Here is a 23,104-nt window from a genome sequence, read left to right on the forward strand (position 1 = left end):
CAACGAACTGCAGCAGCCACCTGCTCCTGCTCCTCATTAGTTCACTCCTATATGAACTGCAGCAGCCACCTGCTCCTGCTCCTCCTTAGTTCACTCCTATATGAACTGCAGCAGCCACCTGCTCCTGCTCCTCATTAGAACTGCAGCAGCCACCTGCTCCTGCTCCTCATTAGAACTGCAGCAGCCACCTGCTCCTGCTCCTCATTAGAACTGCAGCAGCCACCTGCTCCTGCTCCTCATTAGAACTGCAGCAGCCACCTGCTCCTGCTCCTCCTTAGTTCACTCCTATATGAACTGCAGAGCCACCTGCTCCTGCTCCTCCTTAGTTCACTCCTATATGAACTGCAGCAGCCACCTGCTCCTGCTCCTCATTAGTTCACTCCTATATGAACTGCAGCAGCCACCTGCTCCTGCTCCTCATTAGTTCACTCCTATATGAACTGCAGCAGCCACCTGCTCCTGCTCCTCATTAGTTCACTCCTATATGAACTGCAGCAGCCACCTGCTCCTGCTCCTCATTAGAACTGCAGCAGCCACCTGCTCCTGCTCCTCATTAGAACTGCAGCAGCCACCTGCTCCTGCTCCTCATTAGAACTGCAGCAGCCACCTGCTCCTGCTCCTCATTAGAACTGCAGCAGCCACCTGCTCCTGCTCCTCATTAGAACTGCAGCAGCCACCTGCTCCTGCTCCTCATTAGTTCACTCCTATATGAACTGCAGCAGCCACCTGCTCCTGCTCCTCATTAGTTCACTCCTATATGAACTGCAGCAGCCACCTGCTCCTGCTCCTCATTAGAACTGCAGCAGCCACCTGCTCCTGCTCCTCATTAGAACTGCAGCAGCCACCTGCTCCTGCTCCTCATTAGAACTGCAGCAGCCACCTGCTCCTGCTCCTCATTAGTTCACTCCTATATGAACTGCAGCAGCCACCTGCTCCTGCTCCTCATTAGTTCACTCCTATATGAACTGCAGCAGCCACCTGCTCCTGCTCCTCATTAGAACTGCAGCAGCCACCTGCTCCTGCTCCTCATTAGAACTGCAGCAGCCACCTGCTCCTGCTCCTCATTAGAACTGCAGCAGCCACCTGCTCCTGCTCCTCATTAGAACTGCAGCAGCCACCTGCTCCTGCTCCTCATTAGTTCACTCCTATATGCCTCCCTCTTCCACTCCATCTCTGTCAGTATTGTTTGTCTTCTCTAAACTCTAGCCACTCCACACGGTCCTGTCCGTTTATATTGTTGCTGAAATGAACTTTGCCTTTGACTACAAGTGTTGCCTTTTCCCTTGTACCATTGCTTGGACTTTATTAAACACACCTTGAGACCTGCGCCTGCATCCAAGAATGTCATTACAGTTGGAGTTAGGTGATCAGACCAACAGTTTGAGGATCCAATGGACTTCACCACTTTTTTATACTTTTTTCTCCATTGATTCAATATTTGTAAAAACCCACACAAAAACGTAAAGGGTGTTAAATATCACTGATGTATTAACCGTTTCCATACATATGACGTCGCTACACGTCCTAGGGGTCCCAATCGACGCGTACATCCGACGTGTGAGGACGTCTTAGCGCATCCTTTTTTTTATTTGTCAATTCGCCTTTCGGCTACCGTATGCTACACACACGTATGCTACACACAATTGTTAGCTTACCATTGACTTAGCCGTTAGCGCGGCGGAAAGAATGACTCGTCTCTCCTAATCCAGGGCGCTCTCCGTGGTGTTGAACGGATCGATATACTGGCGCTTCATTTCTGCTCCTCACCCATCTCTCCCGCAAAATATGAACGCTTTTTGGATCATATATCGTATAAACTAAAACGATCGCAATGTAAGCTAGCTATGTAAAGTAAACTTTTTTTAGTGGATTGTTTCCGGGTCATGGGTTTCCGAGTAAAAGCGGCCATGTCTTTCCGGCACCCCAGAGCTCCTATTTTGAAGGACTTCCGGCACTGATTGTGTTTGTTTCACGAAGACAGTTGGTTTCACGAAGACAGTTGGTTTCACGAAGACAGTTGGTTTCACGAAGACAGTTGGTTTCACGAAGACAGTTGGTTTCACGAAGACAGTTGGACAGCGACGATATCTGACTGTACTGTGTATACAATAGGGTGTGTGATCCATTTTAAATATATATTTTGGAATGCACAATGTAGAACAGTGTTTTAAAGATATATTTTTTGGGCTTTTTCTGCCTTTATTTATAGGTTGAAAGTAGATTGACAGGAAATGGGGAGAGAGATGGGGGTCAAGACACGCGGCAAAGGGCGTCGGGATCGGGAGTCGAACCCGCTGCATGCCGCCAGGCTGGCTCAGCAGCCTAGGTGCCCAGACGGTTGAACTAACTGCCCTGGCCTAGAACAGTGTTTTAGGAGTCAGATGGCTTCAGCATGCAGACAGTAGTGTCCGTTGGAGCACAGTCTCAAAAACCAGCTGCAACTTTACAGTCTCTCCCTATCTCTCCCCCTTTCATGTTTGTTCAACAATTGTAACTGCAGTCGAGGAAAACTTGCCCGAAATAATTCCGCCCACTCCTCATTATATAATAATAATAATAATACATTTTATTTATAAGGCGCCTTTCAGGGCACTCAAGGTCGCCGTACAGGTTAAAAACAGTTGATACAAAACACAGTTAAAAGCAAAACAAAACTAGGTTTAACCTTGTGTAAACTTGTGCCTGATTTTATTTATAGCCTACATTTTCGTGTTGTTATTTTGTGTCCCTAGGAAATATTTTGGGGAGAAGATTGGCCTGTACTTCGCCTGGTTGGGTCTGTACACGCAGATGCTTATCCCTGCCTCTGTGGTGGGAGTCATTGTGTTCCTGTACGGGTGTGCTACTGTCGATGACAACATCCCAAGGTACACGCACGTATACAAACACACGCACGCACGCGAGTGCACACACGCACACAAACACACGCAGAAGGCACGCACACAAACACACGCACGCACGTGAGTGCATGCACGCACACAAACACACGAGTGCACGCACGCACGCACGCACACACACACACACACACACACACCCTGGATGAAAAAGGATTCCACTCCAAGGTTTCCACTTTGTCTTCAGAACACTCAGAACACTCACAAACAGAACACTCAGAGTCAAATCCTCTGTATCCTTTTTTGAGCCATCTCTCTCTCTCTTATAGTGTCACATTGTCACAGTGGCACATTGTCACTTGTATCGCACTTGTTTCTCCCCCTCAACACCCAGCGTTTCTGCATTGTAGTATTTGTAAAGTAAAGTCTCACACATGGGTAAAAAATGCATTCTACTATTATGCTGCCACCCAAATGTGGAATGAGCTATACCAAAATACATAAAGGTTCTCGACTCCATACTAGGAGCCCCTATATACCCAAACTCAACTAAATGAATTCCTGTCCCCAAAATTAACTAATTTAGTTACCGGTAGTTAAGTATAGGCCTACAATATATCAGGTCTGAGACGCTGAGAGAAGAGAGGGGAAACACGTGAAAGAAAGCACATGAGGGCAAGCATAGAGGAGGTATACTGTATATAAATAGAGGAAGAAGGAATGTAAAAGAGATAGTGGGCAAGAAGGAGCGAAACAATGAACAAATACAGGAGAAAGGGAGAAAAAAGAGGAATGCTTGACGAATGATCTGCGACATTTATAGTCCTGTTCTACTTCCTCTGGTCTGGTTCTCATCATCTGCAGGATATTATGACACACACTGCTTCCACGCACGCACGCACGCACGCACGCACGCACGCACGCACGCACGCACGCACGCACGCACGCACGCACGCACGCACGCACACACAGCAGTATGACAGTCTGTAACACAACCCAGAGCTCCTGTGTGACACATTCTTAATCGTCACGTCCTATTCAGCATTGACAAGGCATTATATAATAGGTAATTTCCTGCCAAGAATTTGATCATTTTTAGACAAACCTGAATATCATACACACACAGTCTGCATCAGATATCGTTGCTGTCGGGGGGCAGAAACCGGGGAACCGTATCTTAGATCCATATTTAACTTTTTGTGTTTTTTCCTGAAATCCAGTTTTGGATACGATACAGTATGTACACAGTGTGATGGGGAAATGAAAAGGAGGGAAACTATTTGTTTTGTAAACTATGTTCTATTGCAATTCCTCAGTAGGCCTACTAACTAGTTCAGGTTAATGTCTTTCACTGTATTTTTTTATTACAAGAAAAAACATACAGTAGAAGTTCACAATGTGTCGTGATGCCGCCATCGGTTTTAAATTTTTATCCTGGTGTGTGTGTGTGTGTGTGTGTGTGTGTGTGTGTGTGTGTGTGTGTGTGTGTGTGTGTGTGTGTGTGTGTGTGTGTGTGTGTGTGTGTGTGTGTGTGTGTGTGTGTGTGTGTGTGTGTGTGTGTGTGTGTGTGTGTGTGTGTGTGTGTGTGTGTGTGTGTGTGTGTGTGTGTGTGTGTCTCTCTCTCTCTCTTATCTTTTCCAGTATGGAGATCTGTCACCCGAAGAACAACATGTCCATGTGCCCTCTGTGTGACAGAGCATGCAGCTACTGGAAGCTGAGTACGGCCTGTGGCACAGCCAGGGCCAGCCATTTGTTTGATAACCCTGCTACTGTGTTCTTCTCTATATTCATGGCTCTATGGGGTGAGTGAACACAAAACACATATGGGCTCCATTTCCGTCACCGCTAAACCCCTTATCCCTAAACTTCTTTGCCTTTTTTACTATTTTGAAAAACATTTTTGAATAGTTCAACTAGCCAATCTACATTGACACGTTGTGAGCTTGTAGACTGGCCATTTTAACTATTCAACATTTTTTAAGTTTAGGGATAAGGGGTTTAGCGGTGACGGAAATGTAGCCCTATAGGGCCAGATTCAGGAAGGAGATTTATGGCCAGGTGTAAATGAAGTGCGTAAAGGAGGACTGTGTATATTCCGTACGTTCAATCTCACGTGCCATTCACCAAAGGTGGCGTAATGGCTTCATTTGTGCGTATCGGGGTGAATCTCATTTCGCCTCTTTCTTCCCCAAACGATTCCCCATGGTGTCGCCTGGTGAAATAGAACGTCCACGCCCATTTCACGCCATATAAGGCAACAGGAAATATGTTACCTCGGGTGAAAGACGTCATATCACAGCCTGCAAAATGCACAGATCTCCAAGCTTACGTACAACGGTGAACGAGGTGCTCCGCGATGCATCACACCGCGTCAACGTGTAGATCGGCTTATTTTGACAGGCGAGTCTCTCGCATGTCAACTGACTGAGCGTTGAGTTCATCCTCAAGACAAGGCTGTACTTGGCAACTATATTATAAAAGCCCTTTCTAGAACAATTGCTCACTCACCTTTGCAGAGATAAAAAATATATATCTGATATATATATATTTTTATCAGAGCTGCATTGATTAATGAGGGGAAGTCCGTCTTTTATAACATCATCACTGCCGTCTGTCTGAATGCCATGGGGATTGGATTTGTTCTGGACACGTACCGTAGCTATTTACATTTTCAACCGGCATACGGTAAATCCTTCCTAGTCAGAAAGTTGCCTATACTATGAATGTTTATGGTTCATTTGATGATGTCGTCAATACTAGGCTATTACAATGATTGGCAGGACATTTGGAGTGCTGGAAGTTCAGTGCCGACTCTGCCGACTGCCGAGGCATGTCGCTCACGATGAGATCAATATTGTAGCCAATTAATATCACGAAAATGTAGCACATCATTCTGTGCCCATGAGGCAGCCTGAGATGAGATGAGATATACTTTATTAATCCCCGTAGGGAAATTGAAGCGCTACAACAGCACAGAGTGACACGTAAATCAAGCAGGACAGACAGAAAAACAATAAACACAAATAAACACACATAAACACACTAGACCAGAACCACTGAGGGACCATAAGCAAACTTTGGGGAGGCAGTTCTTATGCATTTGCATTATAGAGTTTGATGGCAGTTGGCATGAAAGAGAGTCTATACCGCTCCGTATGCATTCTCGGGGGGGAAGGTGAGCCTTCGACTGAAGGCGCTCACCCTATTCTGCAACATGACATAAAAGGAGTGGGAGGGATTTGCCAGCATGGAGTTTAGTTTGTCCTTGATCCTCCTCTCAGCGACCGACTGCAGGCTCTCCATTCGGAGGCCAACAACCGAGCTGGCCTTCTTGATGATTGTATTGAGCTTGTTGAGCTCCCCGGCCTTGATGCATTGGTCTAGTGCATTGTAACCGGGATAGACTCCATCTCCGACAACAGCCACTCCCGACCTACTTCTGCTTTGCACAATGTACAAAAAGTGTTTCTTTTTTAGTTTTTTTACATGAAATGTCTGCGTGTGTGCGTGTGCGTGCGCGCAGACGCTCTTAATCCAGAGCGACTGACATTAAGCAAGAACAAAAAGCATGGCAATACATCACATACATAAAAAAGTAGTTATCATGAAACATGCGTAAGCTAAGAATGTAACAGTGGAATATCTACATAATGAAACTATATGTATAAACTATACATATATAATATACAGTACTATAAAGTGCTATAACTACATAATAAGCAATTCTAGTGCTGTCTACGTAACATGCTATAAGTCTGTATAAAATGCTATCTAAGTCTACAAAAAGTGCTATCTAAGGGGCTAGGGCAAGGGCTACGGGCCATGATGGAGTCTGAAAAGGTGGGTTTTCAGACTACGGCGGAAGATAGGGAGTGAGGCTGCAGTTCTGATTGTGATATATATTATTTTTTTCCCCCTTTGTTGTACAGCGGCTATGTTTATGGAGCACTGGAAGAGACGACAGATGAGGCTCAACTATGAGTGGGACCTGACTGGTTTTGAAGAAGAGGAGGTGTGTGTGTGTGCTAGATAACATATCTATACAGCTATATATCTAAACGCCTGTCAGTGCGCCAGAAATAGCTGATCTGACATTTGCGGCACACGACTGTAAATCAAGCATAACACGTACGCACGACGCAGAGAGGGGCCTTATTTCCAGTGGTGGAAAAAGTACTCAATTGTTTTACTTAAGTAAAAGTACCAATACTGCAATTTAGAACGACTTTGTTACAAGTAAAAGTACGGAATTGAAAATGTACTTAAAGTACTAAAAGTAAAAGTAAAAAGTTCAAAATGTGTACAAAATCTATTCAAAATAGCAGATCAACAAGCTCACAATGCGTGATCAACGCTTGTAGATCGGCTATTTTCAAATGGCCGAAATGTATAGGCTTGAAGTGGTTAATGTATGTTTTCTAATCAAAATTAAAATCGCCAAAGTAACTAGTAGTAACTAAAGATTTCAAATAATTGTAGTGAAGTAAAAGTAAACATTTTGGCTCTGAGATGTAGTGGAGTAGAAGTAAAAGTATTGTAAATTGGAAACACTCAAGTAAAGTACAAATACCTCAAAATTGTACTTAAAGGGGCATTCCACTCATTTTCAACATTTTACTATGTCATTAATATACCTTAGAGCTGTTGTGTGGAAATAATAAAAAAGTTCCCCCATTCTGTGTTTCCTAGAACTAGAGGTCTGAAAAAAATCATTAACATGGTGAAACACATCTTGATGATGTCATCAAGATGTGTTTCACCATGTTAATGATTTTTTTCATAATTATAGTTCTAGGAAACACAGAATCGGGGAACTTTTTTATTATTTCCACACAACAGCTCTAAGGTATATTAATGACATAGTAAAATGTTGAAAATGGGTGGTTTTCCCCTTTAAGTACCACTGCTTATTTCTGAGTGTTAGGGAGCCGATCACATGCATTCCATACCAGACAGTATTTCGTCTCTGTAGGATCTGTATGTCCAAAAACTGTTTTACTTTTCAGGATTCAAATTGAAAAAATAGCAGCTCGACAAGCTCAAAATGAATACGAGGAGAATTTAAAATTTCTTTCAAAATTGGAGAGAATAGACTTGAAAATAATAATAATAATAATAATAGGGGTGTTCCCTATGGAGACACAAAGACTCTCCCTTGTGTCTCCATAGGGAACGAAGCAACTGTACCATGCAGTCCCCTCTCGTCTCCATGAATTTAAGTCTACATGGGGAGAGTATTCAATAGAAATAAAATAATAAAATACATTTTAAATGGGGGTGTGGGGGTGTGTGCTGAACTAGTTTACAACGTTTGAAGTTTACAAAAGGTTTTGTAAAGGCTCTGATAAAATAGATGGCAAATATCTAAATACAGAATCTAGCACTAGTAGATGTTAAAAACGACCCCTAAACATGTTTGAAAGTGAAATATCACTTTGACTGTGTGTGTGGTCTTTTGATGACGATGATACCTTCAAGTTTGAAAAGTTTGACATGCAATACTGTAATAATCATAAGTCATCAAAGTCACGGTATTACATGTAGACAAACACTCACATCCTTTACCAACTTGATCTATGCATTAAAGGGAAACTTCACCCTTTTTGCAAAAAAATATATGTTAATGACATTTAGAAGATTTAGAACACTTTCCTGGGGGTCTTTATGTGTGAAATATGTGGTTTTAGATATTTTAGAATGTAGCAGTGAGCCCAGTGTCTCTGACGTCATGGACACTGGTCTCATTTCCTTCCTGGACTACATGTTGTCTCAGTAAGACAGCCCTTCCCCTATCCACAAGGAGGAGCAGTGCACCAAAGCATTATGGGAATTGTAGTCCAGGAAGGAAGTGTCGATGACATCAGAGACACTGACTGGGCTCACTGCTGAAATCTAAAATATCTAAAACCACATATTACACACATAAAGACCCCAAGGAAAGTGTTCTAAATCTTCTAAATAAAAAAATAACATAATATGTTAATTTTTTATTTAGAAGATTATATTTTTTTAGCAAAAAGGGTGAAGTGTGAGTGTCCCTTTAAGGAAGGACACAGGCCAGAGGTAGCTCTTTTACTTTACAGACTAGATAGAGTTGTCATTTCTATCTGCAACATTATCTTATCACTGGGCTGATATAACATAGATTGTGTATAAATATCACAATTCATAACTGTATAGGCCTAGCAGGACATATCATAAACAACATACAATTCGGGTTATTTAATACAAATGACTGTGACTTCTTAAAGGGCCACTTCACCCCTTTTGCAAGCAGATCTTATTTTAATGATGTTTGGGAGACAAGAAACACTTTCCTGGGGTTTTGTATGTGGGTAATTTGTGTTTTTAGATATTTCAGTATTTCAAAGTGTCCATGGGCTCCATGATGTCATGGACACTGGGCTCACTTATTTCCTGGACTACATGTCGTCTCAGTAAGACAGCCCCTCCCCATATCCACAAGGAGGAGCAGTGGACCAAAGCCTTATGGGAATTGTAGTCCAGGAAGGAAGTGAGCCCATGCAGTGTCCATGACATCATGGAGCCCATGGACACTTTGAAATACTAAAATATCTAAAAACACATATTACCGCACGTGAAATCCCCCAGGAAAGTGTTTCTTGTCTCCCAAACATCATTAAAATAAGATCTGGTTGCAAAAGGGGGTGAAGTGGCCCTTTAAGAAGTACAGTGTAAAAGTAACACAGGCATGTAGTTACGGTAGGTGTGCCAAAGGCGTTAGACCTTTGTGTGGACTGACCGGTTGCAGACCCATTTGGGGATTGGGGATAATGGTTGCAAGGAAGGAGTTGCAAGTAGTTGGAGTTGCATTAGTGTGGACTGCATGGCCTTGTTATATTACAGTTGTTCTGTTCTGTGATCACAGGCAGTGGCCACTGGTTGCTGGAGCTCCCGAGAGGCATTGTTACGTACAGTATAGATCTTGTTACTGTACGTCAGGGGTTATCAACCCGTGGGTCGCGACCCCTCGGGGGGTCGCCAAATTATTTTAGGGGGTCCCCAAATTATTTAAAAAAAAAATATATATATATATATTTTAATTTTATTTTCACGATTTTTCAAAAATAGCAGACCTACAAGCTCATAGCGCGCCACTCGGTGGCGCGCTATGAGCTTGTAGATCTGCTATTTTTCAATAGCTAAATTATAACAATGCTTAAAACACCAAAAGGGGTTCCCACCCAAAATGGTTTAAGGTTATTGTAGCAGTCAATTTATATTGGGGGTCGGGAGGGGGCGGGGCAGGGGTCCCGAGACATTGCCAAAGCATTTCCGGGGGTCCCCGGCCAAAAACGTTGAGAACCCCTGCTGTACTGTACTGTACTGTACTGTACTGTACTGTACTGTACTGTACTGTACTGTACTGTACTGTACTGTACTGTACTGTACTGTACTGTACTGTACTGTACTGTATGTAACTGTGAGTGACTGTTGTCACTCGGCAGTGACAACATTGTGTGAGGAAGTATAAATTAGTTCAGTCGCACAATTCTTTGTCAAATGTGCGCCTGTTTTTTGCTAAATGTTTAAAGCATTTAAATTAATGCACAGTAGTTGAATTTTATAATGAAAGTTAATGCACAGTTAGGAATGACATTTCTTTGTTATTATCAGGAAATCCTGGAACGAGTGAAGAATGTCCTGGATGTTTTCAGTAACGATTCTTCTCCCTTTTCCCCTACCTACTGTCCTCTTGTTTTGTCTCCCTTTATCTCCAACCCTCACCTTGTTTTTTTTAACAGGAGGCTCTCAAGGTTTGAATTGTTCCATTTCTACTACAATCACTCAAAACTCTGAAATTGCACCACAGCTTTGTCTGCTGCTCTGGCACTGCTCCTCTACCCACATGTTGTGTGTATTTCACCCGCGCACGCACGCACACACACACACACACACACACACACACACACACACACACACACACACACACACACACGCACACACACTGTGTTTTTGGTCTGCCAAAAAGCTTAGATTCTTTTTTTTTTTACTTTGGCCACTGGTGATGTAGGTCTGCAACATTTTTAACTAAAATATTGGCTTCTGGGGGGGTCCCTGGAACTACATATCCTTGACATGAAAAAGGTTGAGCAGAAACATGGGTTTTTCAGAAACATTTTAGGATTTAGAAGCCTTTTTTAATCGACCTCAGTCCAAAATGGGTTAAATTTGAATGCTGAAAAGTAACAGTTATGGACATAACATGAGCTTTCCACCTGACAGAGACGATACAGGGTTTAAGTGGAACTCGTCACACTTTTCCACTCACACGTCCAACTCCATCTATATACTACTATAGTGGTTTTCAAGCCTTCAACAAGGTCCATTATTTATTCGTGTCGTATGTGTTTTTTGCCTGCTGAGGGACTTATCAATGAATGCAGACCCAGACCCACAAGGGTTCCATTTGATTTCACTCAAGAGTTCTATAAGGGTCCATATTTGTTTACCAACTCTGCATCATTTAGCTACCACCTGGAACACATTCAAGGACCACTGATGGTCCCCGGACCACTGGTTGAAAATCACTGTAGTACTACTACTACTGTATGTACCCACAGGACACAGTAGGCCAAATCCACTGCTCATGTAAATTAGCAATACAACAGTCTTGTCTTTATCACAAAAGTCTCCACTGCAGTGGCTATATGTTTGCTTTTTCCCCCCATTCTGGGCGGGAACCCCTTTTGGTGTTCTAACCATTCTGGATGGGAACCCCTCTTGGGGTTCTGTACAGTAAAGTACAGTATTCAAAAATGTTAAAATTGTGATGCTGCTATATAAATATTTGACGTTTTTCAGAAAAGGTCAGCAAAAGGTCAGGTCAGGACTTAGTAGTCAGGATTTAGTAGTAGTAGTTTTTAGAATCGGCCTCAGTCCAAAAAGTAAAAAAAAAAAAAGGATAACATTTGTGTATTGCCATATTATTAATACAATAGATGTTTTTCCAAGGCTACATTTTTCAAACTATACTGTAGATGTATAATTTGCATCTAGTGTGCATTATGCACGAAGTGCGGAAGTGCCAGACTATGTGTGAATTAATAATTGTGACCAGGTATACCACAAGTGGGTAAACATGATCTGATCATGATCTGTCTTGTCTTGTCTTGTCTTGTCTTGTCTTGTCTTGTCTTGTCTTGTCTTGTCTTGTCTTGTCTTGTCTTGTCTTGTCTATGATAAATTATCGTGTTCAATTTCCTAAATGCTAATATCGACACTATGTCACAGTGCTTCACCCACACACATTACTTTGCAATGTGACACTGAAAACCAATCCTTTAATCACTAGCATTCTTGTGCATCATCACACATGCATGTCTTGTCTACTGTATGTCTGTGCTCCGTATTCACTCTGTTTCACGACTGCCTCTTCAATTAGCACCGCACTCTTAGCTATCACGATAACATTCTATTACATGTCATGTGTTCCATTATTCTGTTGTCTCCTGAAGTGTTGTTGAAAAAGGTAATAATCCATTAAAGTTATAGTATACTTGGTTGGAACAGTTTCATGTTTCATGTATTTTTGCATAAATAATATATAAAGTTTTCCTGTAAGGTCTGCATGAGATACGGTCTGAGACTTTACATTGAATGCATTGTTCAATTCATGGTGTTTTCCTTTTCTTATTTTTCCTTCTCTGTACCCTTCACCCTGTGACCGACCCACCCACCACCTTCACCACCATGTCACGGACACACCCACCACCTTCACCACCCTGTCACGGACCCACCCACCACCTTCATCACCCTGTGACCGACCCACCCACCACCTTCACCACCCTGTGGCCGACCCACCCACCACCTTCACCACCCTGTCACGGATGCATCCACCACCTTCACCACCCTGTCACGGATTCATCCACCACCTTCACCACCCTGTCACGGACCCATCCACCACCTTCACCACCCTGTCACGGATTCATCCACCGCCTTCACCACCCTGTCACGGACCCATCCACCACATTCACCACCCTGTCACGGATTCATCCACCGCCTTCACCACCCTGTCACGGACCCATCCACCACCTTCACCACCCTGTCACGGACCCATCCACCGCCTTCACCACCCTGTCACGGACCCATGCATCCACCACCTTCACCACAGGACCATCACAGGGCGGAGTATGAGTTCCGGGTCATGCAGAAGTCGCTGAAGAAAGAACACAGAGACCAGCTGAAGGTAGGACTACTATGTCTACTTGGTAGAAATGTGTGAGTTCTATAGAGTTGTCTTCTAGGGGAAGTCCTTCCTTCAGTCTTCCAGAGTGATATACTTTTCAATGCTGTTGTGTCTCCTCTGTGCTCGTACTGTAACCGTCTCTCCATTCCACTGTAGATTGTTTAGGAATTATTTAGCGGTGCACCGATACCACTTTAAGTAAGACTACTTTATGTTTCAGTGCTCCCCAGCGGAGTCAGGTTACAGTATACCAGTAATGTACAAAATATAGCTTTTTGTTTTTGTTTGACCCAACACTACTGCAGCGTCGGTGTGACAGGTTCAGTTGTAGGACTGAGATGACAGCCGATGTTTCACCATCACAAAAAGCGGCGACATGCTGCTTGCCATGCCTTTAGTGTACACTGTCGTACATACTGTATGGTCCAGGCGTATGCTACACATGCTCTGGCCTGACAGCAGCGTGTCGTGTGTTCGAGTCCCGTTCATGACGACCTTTGTCTCTCCCCTTCTCTCTCTCCCTCTTTCCTGTCAATCTTCACTTGAAACTATCAATAAAGGCAGAAAAAAAGCAAAGAAAAAATCTTAAAAAAAAAAAAAATCATAAGGAAGCTAAGAACCTAGCATCTGTCTAACAGTAGAACATCTGTACAGTATAGCTATGAGTATACACTAGAGAGTGCTATGTCTAAACTGTTGCTCCCTGTGTCTTTTCTATCTGTCTATAAACACAGTATATATACATATATACACTGTATTTGTTGTTGTTTTGTGTGTGAATACCAATGTGTGGTCTGGTCTTTCTGTGTGTGTGTGTGTGTATGATGTCCTTTTTGGTGCTAGAAGCCCAAAGATCAGGGTGAGGATCGTCCTAACAAATGGCAGCAGACAATGCAGAGTGCCATGGCGGGGTTACAACTGGTAGACTGAGCTTCCTCTATCCTTTTTTCACCGTCCAGGAGCTTCCATCATAACTAACTGCACTTCATCCTCAAAATGTATTTATACTCCATGACATGACGGTGTTGCTTGCCATCGAAAATGGACACTATCCATGCTAACAATGTGTCACATTGCAACACATTGTCAGTCAGCCAGTTCTCTCTTATCGATTTTAAAGTCAGTTCTTATTACAGTAGCTTGAAGAGTCAGTTATGGTTAAGAGTCTGTTACCTTGAGGAGTCAGTTCTTGTTGTTAGTAATTGTCAGTTAGTATTAGTATTAGCTTGAAGGGTCAGTTCTTGTTGTTAGTAAGAGTCTGTTAGTGTTAACTTGAAGTGTCAAGTATTGTGAAGAGTCAATTATTGTTGTTATAAGAGTCAGTTTGTGTTGTTACCTTGAAGAGTCAGTTCTTGTCGGCAAGTAACACCATCATCCTATGGAGCATACATTTTGCGTTATTTTCATTGTCTATCATCTTCCCCCTCCTCCTCTTGCTTCTGATGCTACTCCTGCTCTCTTCATTCTGTTGCCCAGATCATTGTCCTCCTTCTTCCTCATTCCTTCTGCTTCTCCTTATACCATTCCTTACTTTCGTGCCATGCTCATTGGGTTTTATTCATCACTATTTCCATAAACAAACGTGTCAGTACTTAATCACAACTGCAAGATAGCTAGAACTGCTTCCTTTGAATCTGTCCACTAGAGGGGGGCATTTCATTCTGTATCACACTATACTATGCAGTGCAGCTCATGAGGTAGGGGGTTTTCCAGAGTTGTAACTCACCTTCGGCTACATGAATAAAGCACATAATACAAACATCTCTGCAACGTAGCGTAGGTCTAGAGGCTACCTTGTTTAATGCTTCGTCAATTTCGCACACACGCACGCACGCACGCACGCACGCACGCACGCGCCTGGGTCACATCCCCATGGGCAAATCTAAAGCTCCAACCACACCAAAGGGTCACCATGCAACTCCTTGCAACCAAACGGTTGCGAGTAGATGCTTGGCGACCCATTGGTGTGGTTTGCGGCCATTGAATTGAACCAGTTGAATCACTTGGGTCGACGTGCAACAGGACATATCACACCGCTGGGACGGATATATCCTGTCGCACGTCGACCCAAGTGATTTAACTGGTTCAATTCACCCATTGGTGTGGTTTTGGCTTAAAATGTGCATATGGGGCTTCCAATACAAAACATATAACGCTGTGACCCAGGGGCAGTGGGAGTGGCGTCAGGACTTCGGTACTAGACGGCAAAAATCTTGTCAACAACAACGATCTATTAGAGATAACGCAACATGTGATCTGGGTGGTAGTGCACACTTTGTGAAAAGTGATTATGAACAGCACCAGGCCCAGGCGGTGACATGGAAACACCAGGGTAACGGGAGCCGATTAGCGGTCGCTTCAAAATAATTCCAGTTCTCTGACAGACTGCCCACCAGTGGTGGGAAAAAGCACTCACATTTTTTTACTTAAAGGGTAAGACCACTTTTGTAGAGGTTTGGGTTGTGTAGTTACCTTGCCATGATGTAACTCCAAATGTGGACAAGAAATAACAAATAATTTCTCCAGTGATTAGAAATTGATAATTCAAAATATGCTCCTCATTGACTTACATTGTACGCTGAAACAGCTCTCAAAGTCACTCTTTTAGTACGTAAACAAACACAAACAAAGTTGTTTCAGACAATATAGAGCAACACCAAAACTCATGTGGTTTTATTTCTTCATAAAAATGTTAACTTCCTGTTGATTTTACTATATGAAGATCTGGATCCGGATCTATGGATCCAGTCCGGGTTTTCTTCTGAATAAAAATGGACAAATCAACAGGAAGTTAACATTTTTATGAAAAAAGAAAACCACATGAGATTTGGTGTTGCTCTATATTGTCTGAAACAACTTTGTTTGTGTTTGTTTACGTACTAAAAGAGTGACTTTGAGAGCTGTTTCAGCGTACAATGTAAGTCAATGAGGAGCATATTTTGAATTATCAATTTCTAATCACTGGAGAAATTATTTTTGATTTCTTGTCCACATTTGGAGTTGCATCATGGCAAGGTAACTACACAACCCAAACCTCTACAAAAGTGGTCTTACCCTTTAAGTAAAAGTATCAATTATGCAATATAGAAATACAATTCAATATGTACTTAACCCATTCAGGCCTGACGTCGAAATTACAAAAAAAAAGTTTTCTAAATCATGACAATTTTCGGAAAGATTTGAGGCACATTTTAACGATTTTTCAAAAATAGCAGACCTACAAGTTCATAGCGCGCCACTCGGTGGCGCGCTATGAGCTTGTAGATCTGCTATTTTTCAATAGCTAAATTATAACAATGTTTAAAACACCAAAAGGGGTTCCCGCCCCAAAATGGGTTAATGGTTAATGTGGTTAAACGCTAACGTGACATGGATGCGTTCCAGGTCTCAATGGATTAAAGTACAAAAGTATTGGCTTAAAAATGTACTGAAAGTACTAAAAGTAATATGTATATATTAGACCGTATAATGTCCCGTTATACGTTTTCAAATGTATAATAGATCTTTTGAAAATAGCAGAACTACAAGCTCACAATGAGTCGCATTAATGTAGTGGAGTAAAAGTACAATATTTAGATCTGAGGTGCAGTAGAGTAGAAGTAAATGTATTGAAAATTGGAAATACTCAAGTAAAGTACAAATACATTACACGTAGCTCAAAAGTACAGTACTCAAAGTTACTTTCCACCACTTCTGCCCACTCTGCACCGATGGAATCGCCTCCAAAGATTTATATCTCGATCACCACTTCGCAACAACAAGATTAGTTTTCTGTGTGGTCAAGTGCCAACATTTTATTTTTATTTCGGGCTCTACTGATATTGTGTATGCCACAATACATATCAGATGTGGCCGTGTGTTAGGCTGAGCTCACACCTTTAATGCAATTCTCGTGCTCGTTGGATGCATGTTGTGTAGTGGGGCGCAGTCGAATGCGCCCCTCAACCTCACACAACACAATGTTGTGTCAAACCATGTGACCTCCATTGGAAATACATTGGGCGGCCATGACACAACACAGCATTGATCCAACGAGCACAGAGAATTGCATTAACCGTGTGAGTGCACCCCTAGTGGGGGATATTGCTTGCAATCTCAAGATAGATATGTATCAAGATACAGAGGCCACAATACGATATATATATCAATATATCGATATATCTCGAATAAACGTTACAATAATACAATAAAGCACTTTCAGGGCTCAGGCCCACAGAGATAAATGTCTAAACATCCTAACGAGGGGTCTAGGAAGGGAGTGCATTGCAACTTGCAAGGGGGGCTTTGATAACGTTAAACAGAGGTAGGCTACGTACGTTTGGCAACACTGCGTCACCCAGATAATTCATGCTGTTTATTGCTGTATCGAGCAATAAACAGCAGCCTCTCGATCGATTCACCTATCGTCCGGATTGTGTACAAAGCCATTAGACAGCTGGCATATATAAGCTATTACTTTCTCATGTGTCTTTCTTTCTAGACCTTCTACTGTAGAGCTGATACCGGACTCTTTCATTCATTGTAACTGGGTTTGTTTTCTAGTAGCCTATGTCTATTTTGAGCTAGCCTCGGAAACCCAGACGTTTTTATTTCCATGGAGGAAAAAAAAGTCTGGGTCCGAGTCTACTTCAATTCGGCATGCAGTAGCGCAAACGTCGCTCACTCACTGCTGATTTCTGATCGTATGCACCTTTGTTAAATTGACGCACACACGTACACACACGCACACACACACTCCTCTCTCTCTCTGTCGCTCTAATTAATTAGTCTCATGTCCAGCAGCTGTGCCTAGTTTCTCCCGATCCGCTGGGAGCTGCCTATGCCATAAAAAGCATAGGTGAGTTCCAGTCTAATTTTGAGCAGCTACTCACTTACTCACTTATAGCAAATGTAGCGAAATAGATACGCTCCAAGCATCCTAAACACACCACAAGCTAATCTGATTTTATCATCACGTCACAGGTGATAAGTGTAAACTTCAATTATGTAATGAGTTATACAATACTTAGCTGTTTCACATACATCTACACATAAAATAATGTGAGCCTCTGGATCTATACGTTTCTGGGATGTGCATATCAATTACATAATGATTTTAGGTGTATTTAGGTATGTAAAAGGATACTGTGCCTGATGTAAATGGAGATGCCCTCAATGGGCCTCATTCAACAGTTCATACACACAACACAACTATGTGCTTAAAACCATGAATAGAAATAATGTTGTCCAAACGTTTGGGAGTCATCGATATGTGCTTTGTTGTATTTGTTCTTTGTTTGCTAGAGTTGTTAGAATAGTAGTAGAAATGGGTAAATATTAACTATTTAAATGGGTAAAGAAATACAGTAATTACAAGGAATACATAACTATACATGTAATAATTATGACATGAACTAATAGTTAATAGCTCATTTAATTACATTTGTTTCTACATAATATATCTCTAAATATGTACTTATAGTATTACTAGTATTTGAGATTTGTTTTTAATGAAGATCTATTTAATGAACAATTTTGTGAAACATTCAAGGGGTAAAAGTGAAAGAGTTTATACAAAAGGCAAAACTGCATTTTATGCAACATGCCATGGCACTGGCATTGAAATGACAAATATATTACTTGATGAATGAAACCCATTCAATGAATGTGTAAAAAAAAAAGTAAAAAAGAAAAGCTTGCATTTCATGCTGCTGGTTGTTGTTGGTCTGTGGACTGTGGTACCGGTGCAGTAGATGCACATGGGGCATGTTGCACTCCAGATGTGATGTATTGTTAATGTCTTATTCCATGTTTGCACACCATGGCATGCACTGACATCCATCCATCCATCCATCCATCTTCAACCACTTATCCGTAGTCGGGTCGCGGGGTCGGGTCGCATGCACTGACAGCAGGGTTATGATGCAGTGTTCCATTCAGTCAGGTGATGGATCTAATTTATAATCATGTCTGTTCCGGATTACTGTGGTCAGATTGCTAGCCTTCTTGCAGATTCACGTGTGTTTACTGTGTGTATATTATGCAACATAATACATTAATGCGTTAAACTATCTGGCTAATGGAGAGAGATTAGATGCCAACGAATGCATGGTGTCGTGATTGCCACTAAATGTGTGAGTATTCTTGTCTTATCTAGTATTATCTTGCAGAAGCAGGTGTGTGTGTGTGCGTGTGTGTGTTTGCATGCCTGTCCGTGACTAATCTTGCAAAAATACTACAAGATAACACCGACCAGTGTCATTTTTTTTCATGTGCACGCTGCCGGCACGCCAAGGAACTCAATTCCCAAATATTTTTTTCAAATCGTTCAACGATAACAATGTTATTTTTGTGAATTCATAATCTCAGACTCACCGTCCCTCCAGGCTACGGGATACGTGTCCACAAGGCTATGGAGTGCAAATAGCCAATCGGGCGCAAGCTGTCCGTCCAGTCTATGGGATCCACTACTAGTGAGACGGAGCGTGCGTAATCAGACACCACATGTTTTACAATGCATCAGAGAGAAAGATGGGGGGGGGGGGGCACAGAATTGAGAAGTCACACACAGAGTCTGCGCACCTGCGATCGCATGCACAGCACATGCGTGCAAGTACACCACACACAGACAGGGTATAACCAGACAGTCGCCAAGAAAACGCCTAGTCCAGGCGTCTCTTCTGGGTTTTTGAAACGTCTGGTTGAAGGAAATAACGCTAGTGTGTGGCTTCAAGTTGTAGCGTGGGCAAAACAACACTTTGCCCACTCTACAAGTTAAAGCCGCGCACTGGCGTCATTTGCATCAACCAGCTGTTTAAATGCACCCGGAAGAGATCGACAGGTGCAGAGTCAGTCTGGGTTCTCGTTCTGAGATATGTGTACTATGTGAACATCACATATCTCTTGTCGACGAATTCACTTATTATTATGGCACATTTTATTGTGATGCCCCACTGGATGTGTTCATAAATTAAACAAAGATGTCCAAATGTAATCATTCTCTGTGAAAAAATAACAATTTCAATTTTATGGGAAAAACTGCCAATATGGCACTGCCATATTGGCAGTTGAAGTAATTAATAAATTAAAAAACAATACTGATATTTTCCGATATTATATTTTTGAGTGGTGTAAACCACTCCAACAACTGGCTTTGTTACGTACCAAAAAAATCACACCCGTGTGAACTGAGTGGTGTAAGGTCTTATATAGACTGATCAGCTGTGGTCTGACGTAATGTCTGACGTAATGAAATCACACCCGTGTGAACTGGGTGACCATAGCAACCATCCTCATTTTTGAGTGGTGTAAACCACTCCTACAACTGGCTTTGTTAGTGCAGAAAAAATGAGCATGGTTGCTATGTTCACCCTGTTATTACAGTACATTGAAATCACACCCGGGTGAACAGGGTGAACATAGCAACCATGCTCATTTTTTCTGCACAGAAAAAAAACCCTGTTCACCCGGGTGTGATTTCATTACGTCCGACATGATTTCATTATGTCAGACAGGCTATATAAGACCTTACACCACTCAGTTCACACGGGTGTGATTTTTTTTGCTACGGACAGACAGACAGACAGACAGACAGACACGTAAACTAACAAAGCCAGTTGTAGGAGTGGTTTACACCACTCAAAAATGAGCATGGTTGCTATGGTCACTCAGTTCACACAGGTGTGATTTCATTACGTCAGACATTACGTCAGACCACAGCTGATCAGGCTATATAATACCTTACACCACTCAGTTCACACGGGTGTGATTTCATTACGTCAGACCACAGCTGATCAGGCTATATAATACCTTACACCACTCAGTTCACACGGGTGTGATTTTTTTGATGTTAATATCGGCCAATAATATTGGGAGGCCGATATTATTGGACATCTCTACTATCCAGTGAACCACATTTTGATTGGGGGATAATGATTCACAACACAGTGAACCACATTTTGATTGGGGGATAATGATTCACAACGCGGTCCGCGGAGGCTAAGTATAGCTATACTATGGCCACTTCCGACAATAAAAACATATAAGTTAAGTAGTGATTTTTTGGGGGCAATACGCTCTTTGCGTTGATACTTTGTGTGGACAAATATCTTCGTCAACCTTGAAATAAGCCGTACTTTACGGAAACAACCTAGATACCATGCTTTTAGTCTTTTATTTTATTTTATTAATAATGTGGAGAAACCCAACGAATGTGGTTAAGATGATTTCTTAATGCATTTTGCATTTCTTACAGGTAGGGCGGTGACAAAGTCAAATCCAGTATTTTTTTATGAGCTGTTGGATGCGTCCACATGAATGCAGCTTTTTAACACAATAGCCTAAAAGCTACAATCTGTGACTTATTTGAATGAATAGAACATTATTTTGAACAATCTATATATATATAGTATATATAGTATATCAATAAACTTAATTGAAGCAGACAATGCATCAGATTGGACATTAAAGGTGCTGTCATCTTCATAGTAGTTTGCTGCAAATACCACACTTTGTTGGTATAGAGAGAGACAGCGGATTGTAGCTTTAAAGTTTACGTTTCTTTGTATTATTATTATTATTATTATTACAAATAATTAGCTTGGGATATATAATGGTACTGTAACTACTCAAACATTACATTACTTCTGACTGCAGTCTGCATTTATGTCAAAAAATGAATGCACACCGTCCCCCGGGCTAATCAGAATCAAGTATTCTCTGTGCCCAGCATTCTCTGTGCCCACCCTAGCCTTACCGTTGGGCTAGGGTGGGCTGCAGCCCGGGGGCCCCCCTAGTCGGGGGCCCGACTAGGGGGAAAAATATATTAAAAAAAATATATATATATATAATAAAATTGTAAAGTATTGAAATCCAATTCAAGTGAAATGTGTGTATAGCTATTGTATTTAGTTGTATTATGGTTAAACCATTGAGAGCTTCTGCCTGCCTGCCTGCCTGCCTGCCTGCCTCTCTTTTTAGGGGCCTGGGTACCCCAAAATGAAAACAAAATAGCCCAAATTTATTTGGGGGACGCACAACGCACGGCGGGACGCACGGCTCCGCCGCGCGCCCCAAGGGGGGGCCTCAAATTTGCTCCAGCCCGGGGGCCCTCAGCAAGGTAAATCCGGCTCTGAGCATGGCATAAGATGCATACGATTAGTGCTAGAATGTACTGTAAGTAGTAAATGTAAGTCAGCAAACCCAACCAATCAAATGGTGTGTGCTGTGGTTTCGTTGAAGGATTAGTTCACCAAAAATATGGTTTTATGGTGTGCAATTGATAGATATATGATTTTTTGGGTGAATTGTTTTTGAATCTATGTTTTTAGCATGGTTTTTTGAGGTGTGGTTTGATTGATTCATTTTTGATTCTGTTTAAACCATGTTAGTAGGTTAGGCTTAGGCATGGTTTTGGTGTGGGAAGGATCTAGCTCTAAACGTGGTAGAAGTCATACAGTTGGAGGCCATCGATATTGTCCTTTTCTTTTTGCTGAGGTTTGCGTGATCTGCGCAAAAGGACAGTTAACCCATTTTGGGCGGGAACCCCTTTTGGTGTTTTAAACATTATAATTTAGCTATTGAAAAATAGCAGATCTACAAGCTCATAGCGCGCCACCGAGTGGCGCGCTACGAGCTTTGTAGGTCTGCTATTTTTGAAAAATCGTGAAAATATTTATTTCAGAAAACTGGAGGATTTAGAAGGATTTTTTTTAAATTTTGAGGTCAGGCCTAAATGGGTCAAATGATAAGGGACAATATCGGTAGCACCCAACTGTATCCACAGCAGACTTGGATTAACAGCATGCACAGACATTTATTTCTTGATTGAGCTCAAACGTGCAGAATCCTGTTTTCCTTGTTTGTAGTGCTCAGAGCACTAACTACGCACAATAAATAAGTTAATCGAATCACAAGAGGAACACTGCAGTTATATACAATGATTCTATGCAGAATCTGAAGCCAAAACAAAAAATAATGTGTTCGTTTTATTAAGATTTCAAGTCTGATGGGCTTGTATTAGTAAGTTCAGTTCCTCCATATTTGTGGTTTGCATGACCCTACTCATTATAATTGCAATGCA

At 42.0% G+C, this 23,104-nt stretch overlaps 1 protein-coding gene across 1 annotated transcript in view; it reads left to right on the forward strand.

Annotated features, from left to right (window-relative positions):
- Window positions 1-23,104, forward strand: part of LOC306923422 (anoctamin-1-like) — a 61,200-nt gene that overhangs the window by 28,996 nt on the left and 9,100 nt on the right. Inside the window, 5 exon segments of the mRNA XM_079501507.1 lie at window positions 2,733-2,867; window positions 4,476-4,636; window positions 6,764-6,846; window positions 12,970-13,044; window positions 13,888-13,965. Coding sequence (XP_079357633.1) covers window positions 2,733-2,867; window positions 4,476-4,636; window positions 6,764-6,846; window positions 12,970-13,044; window positions 13,888-13,965 — 532 coding nt within the window.

Source organism: Electrona antarctica, assembly GCF_951216825.1.
Source record: "Electrona antarctica genome assembly, chromosome: 5".
Classification (NCBI taxonomy): Eukaryota; Metazoa; Chordata; class Actinopteri; order Myctophiformes; family Myctophidae; genus Electrona; species Electrona antarctica.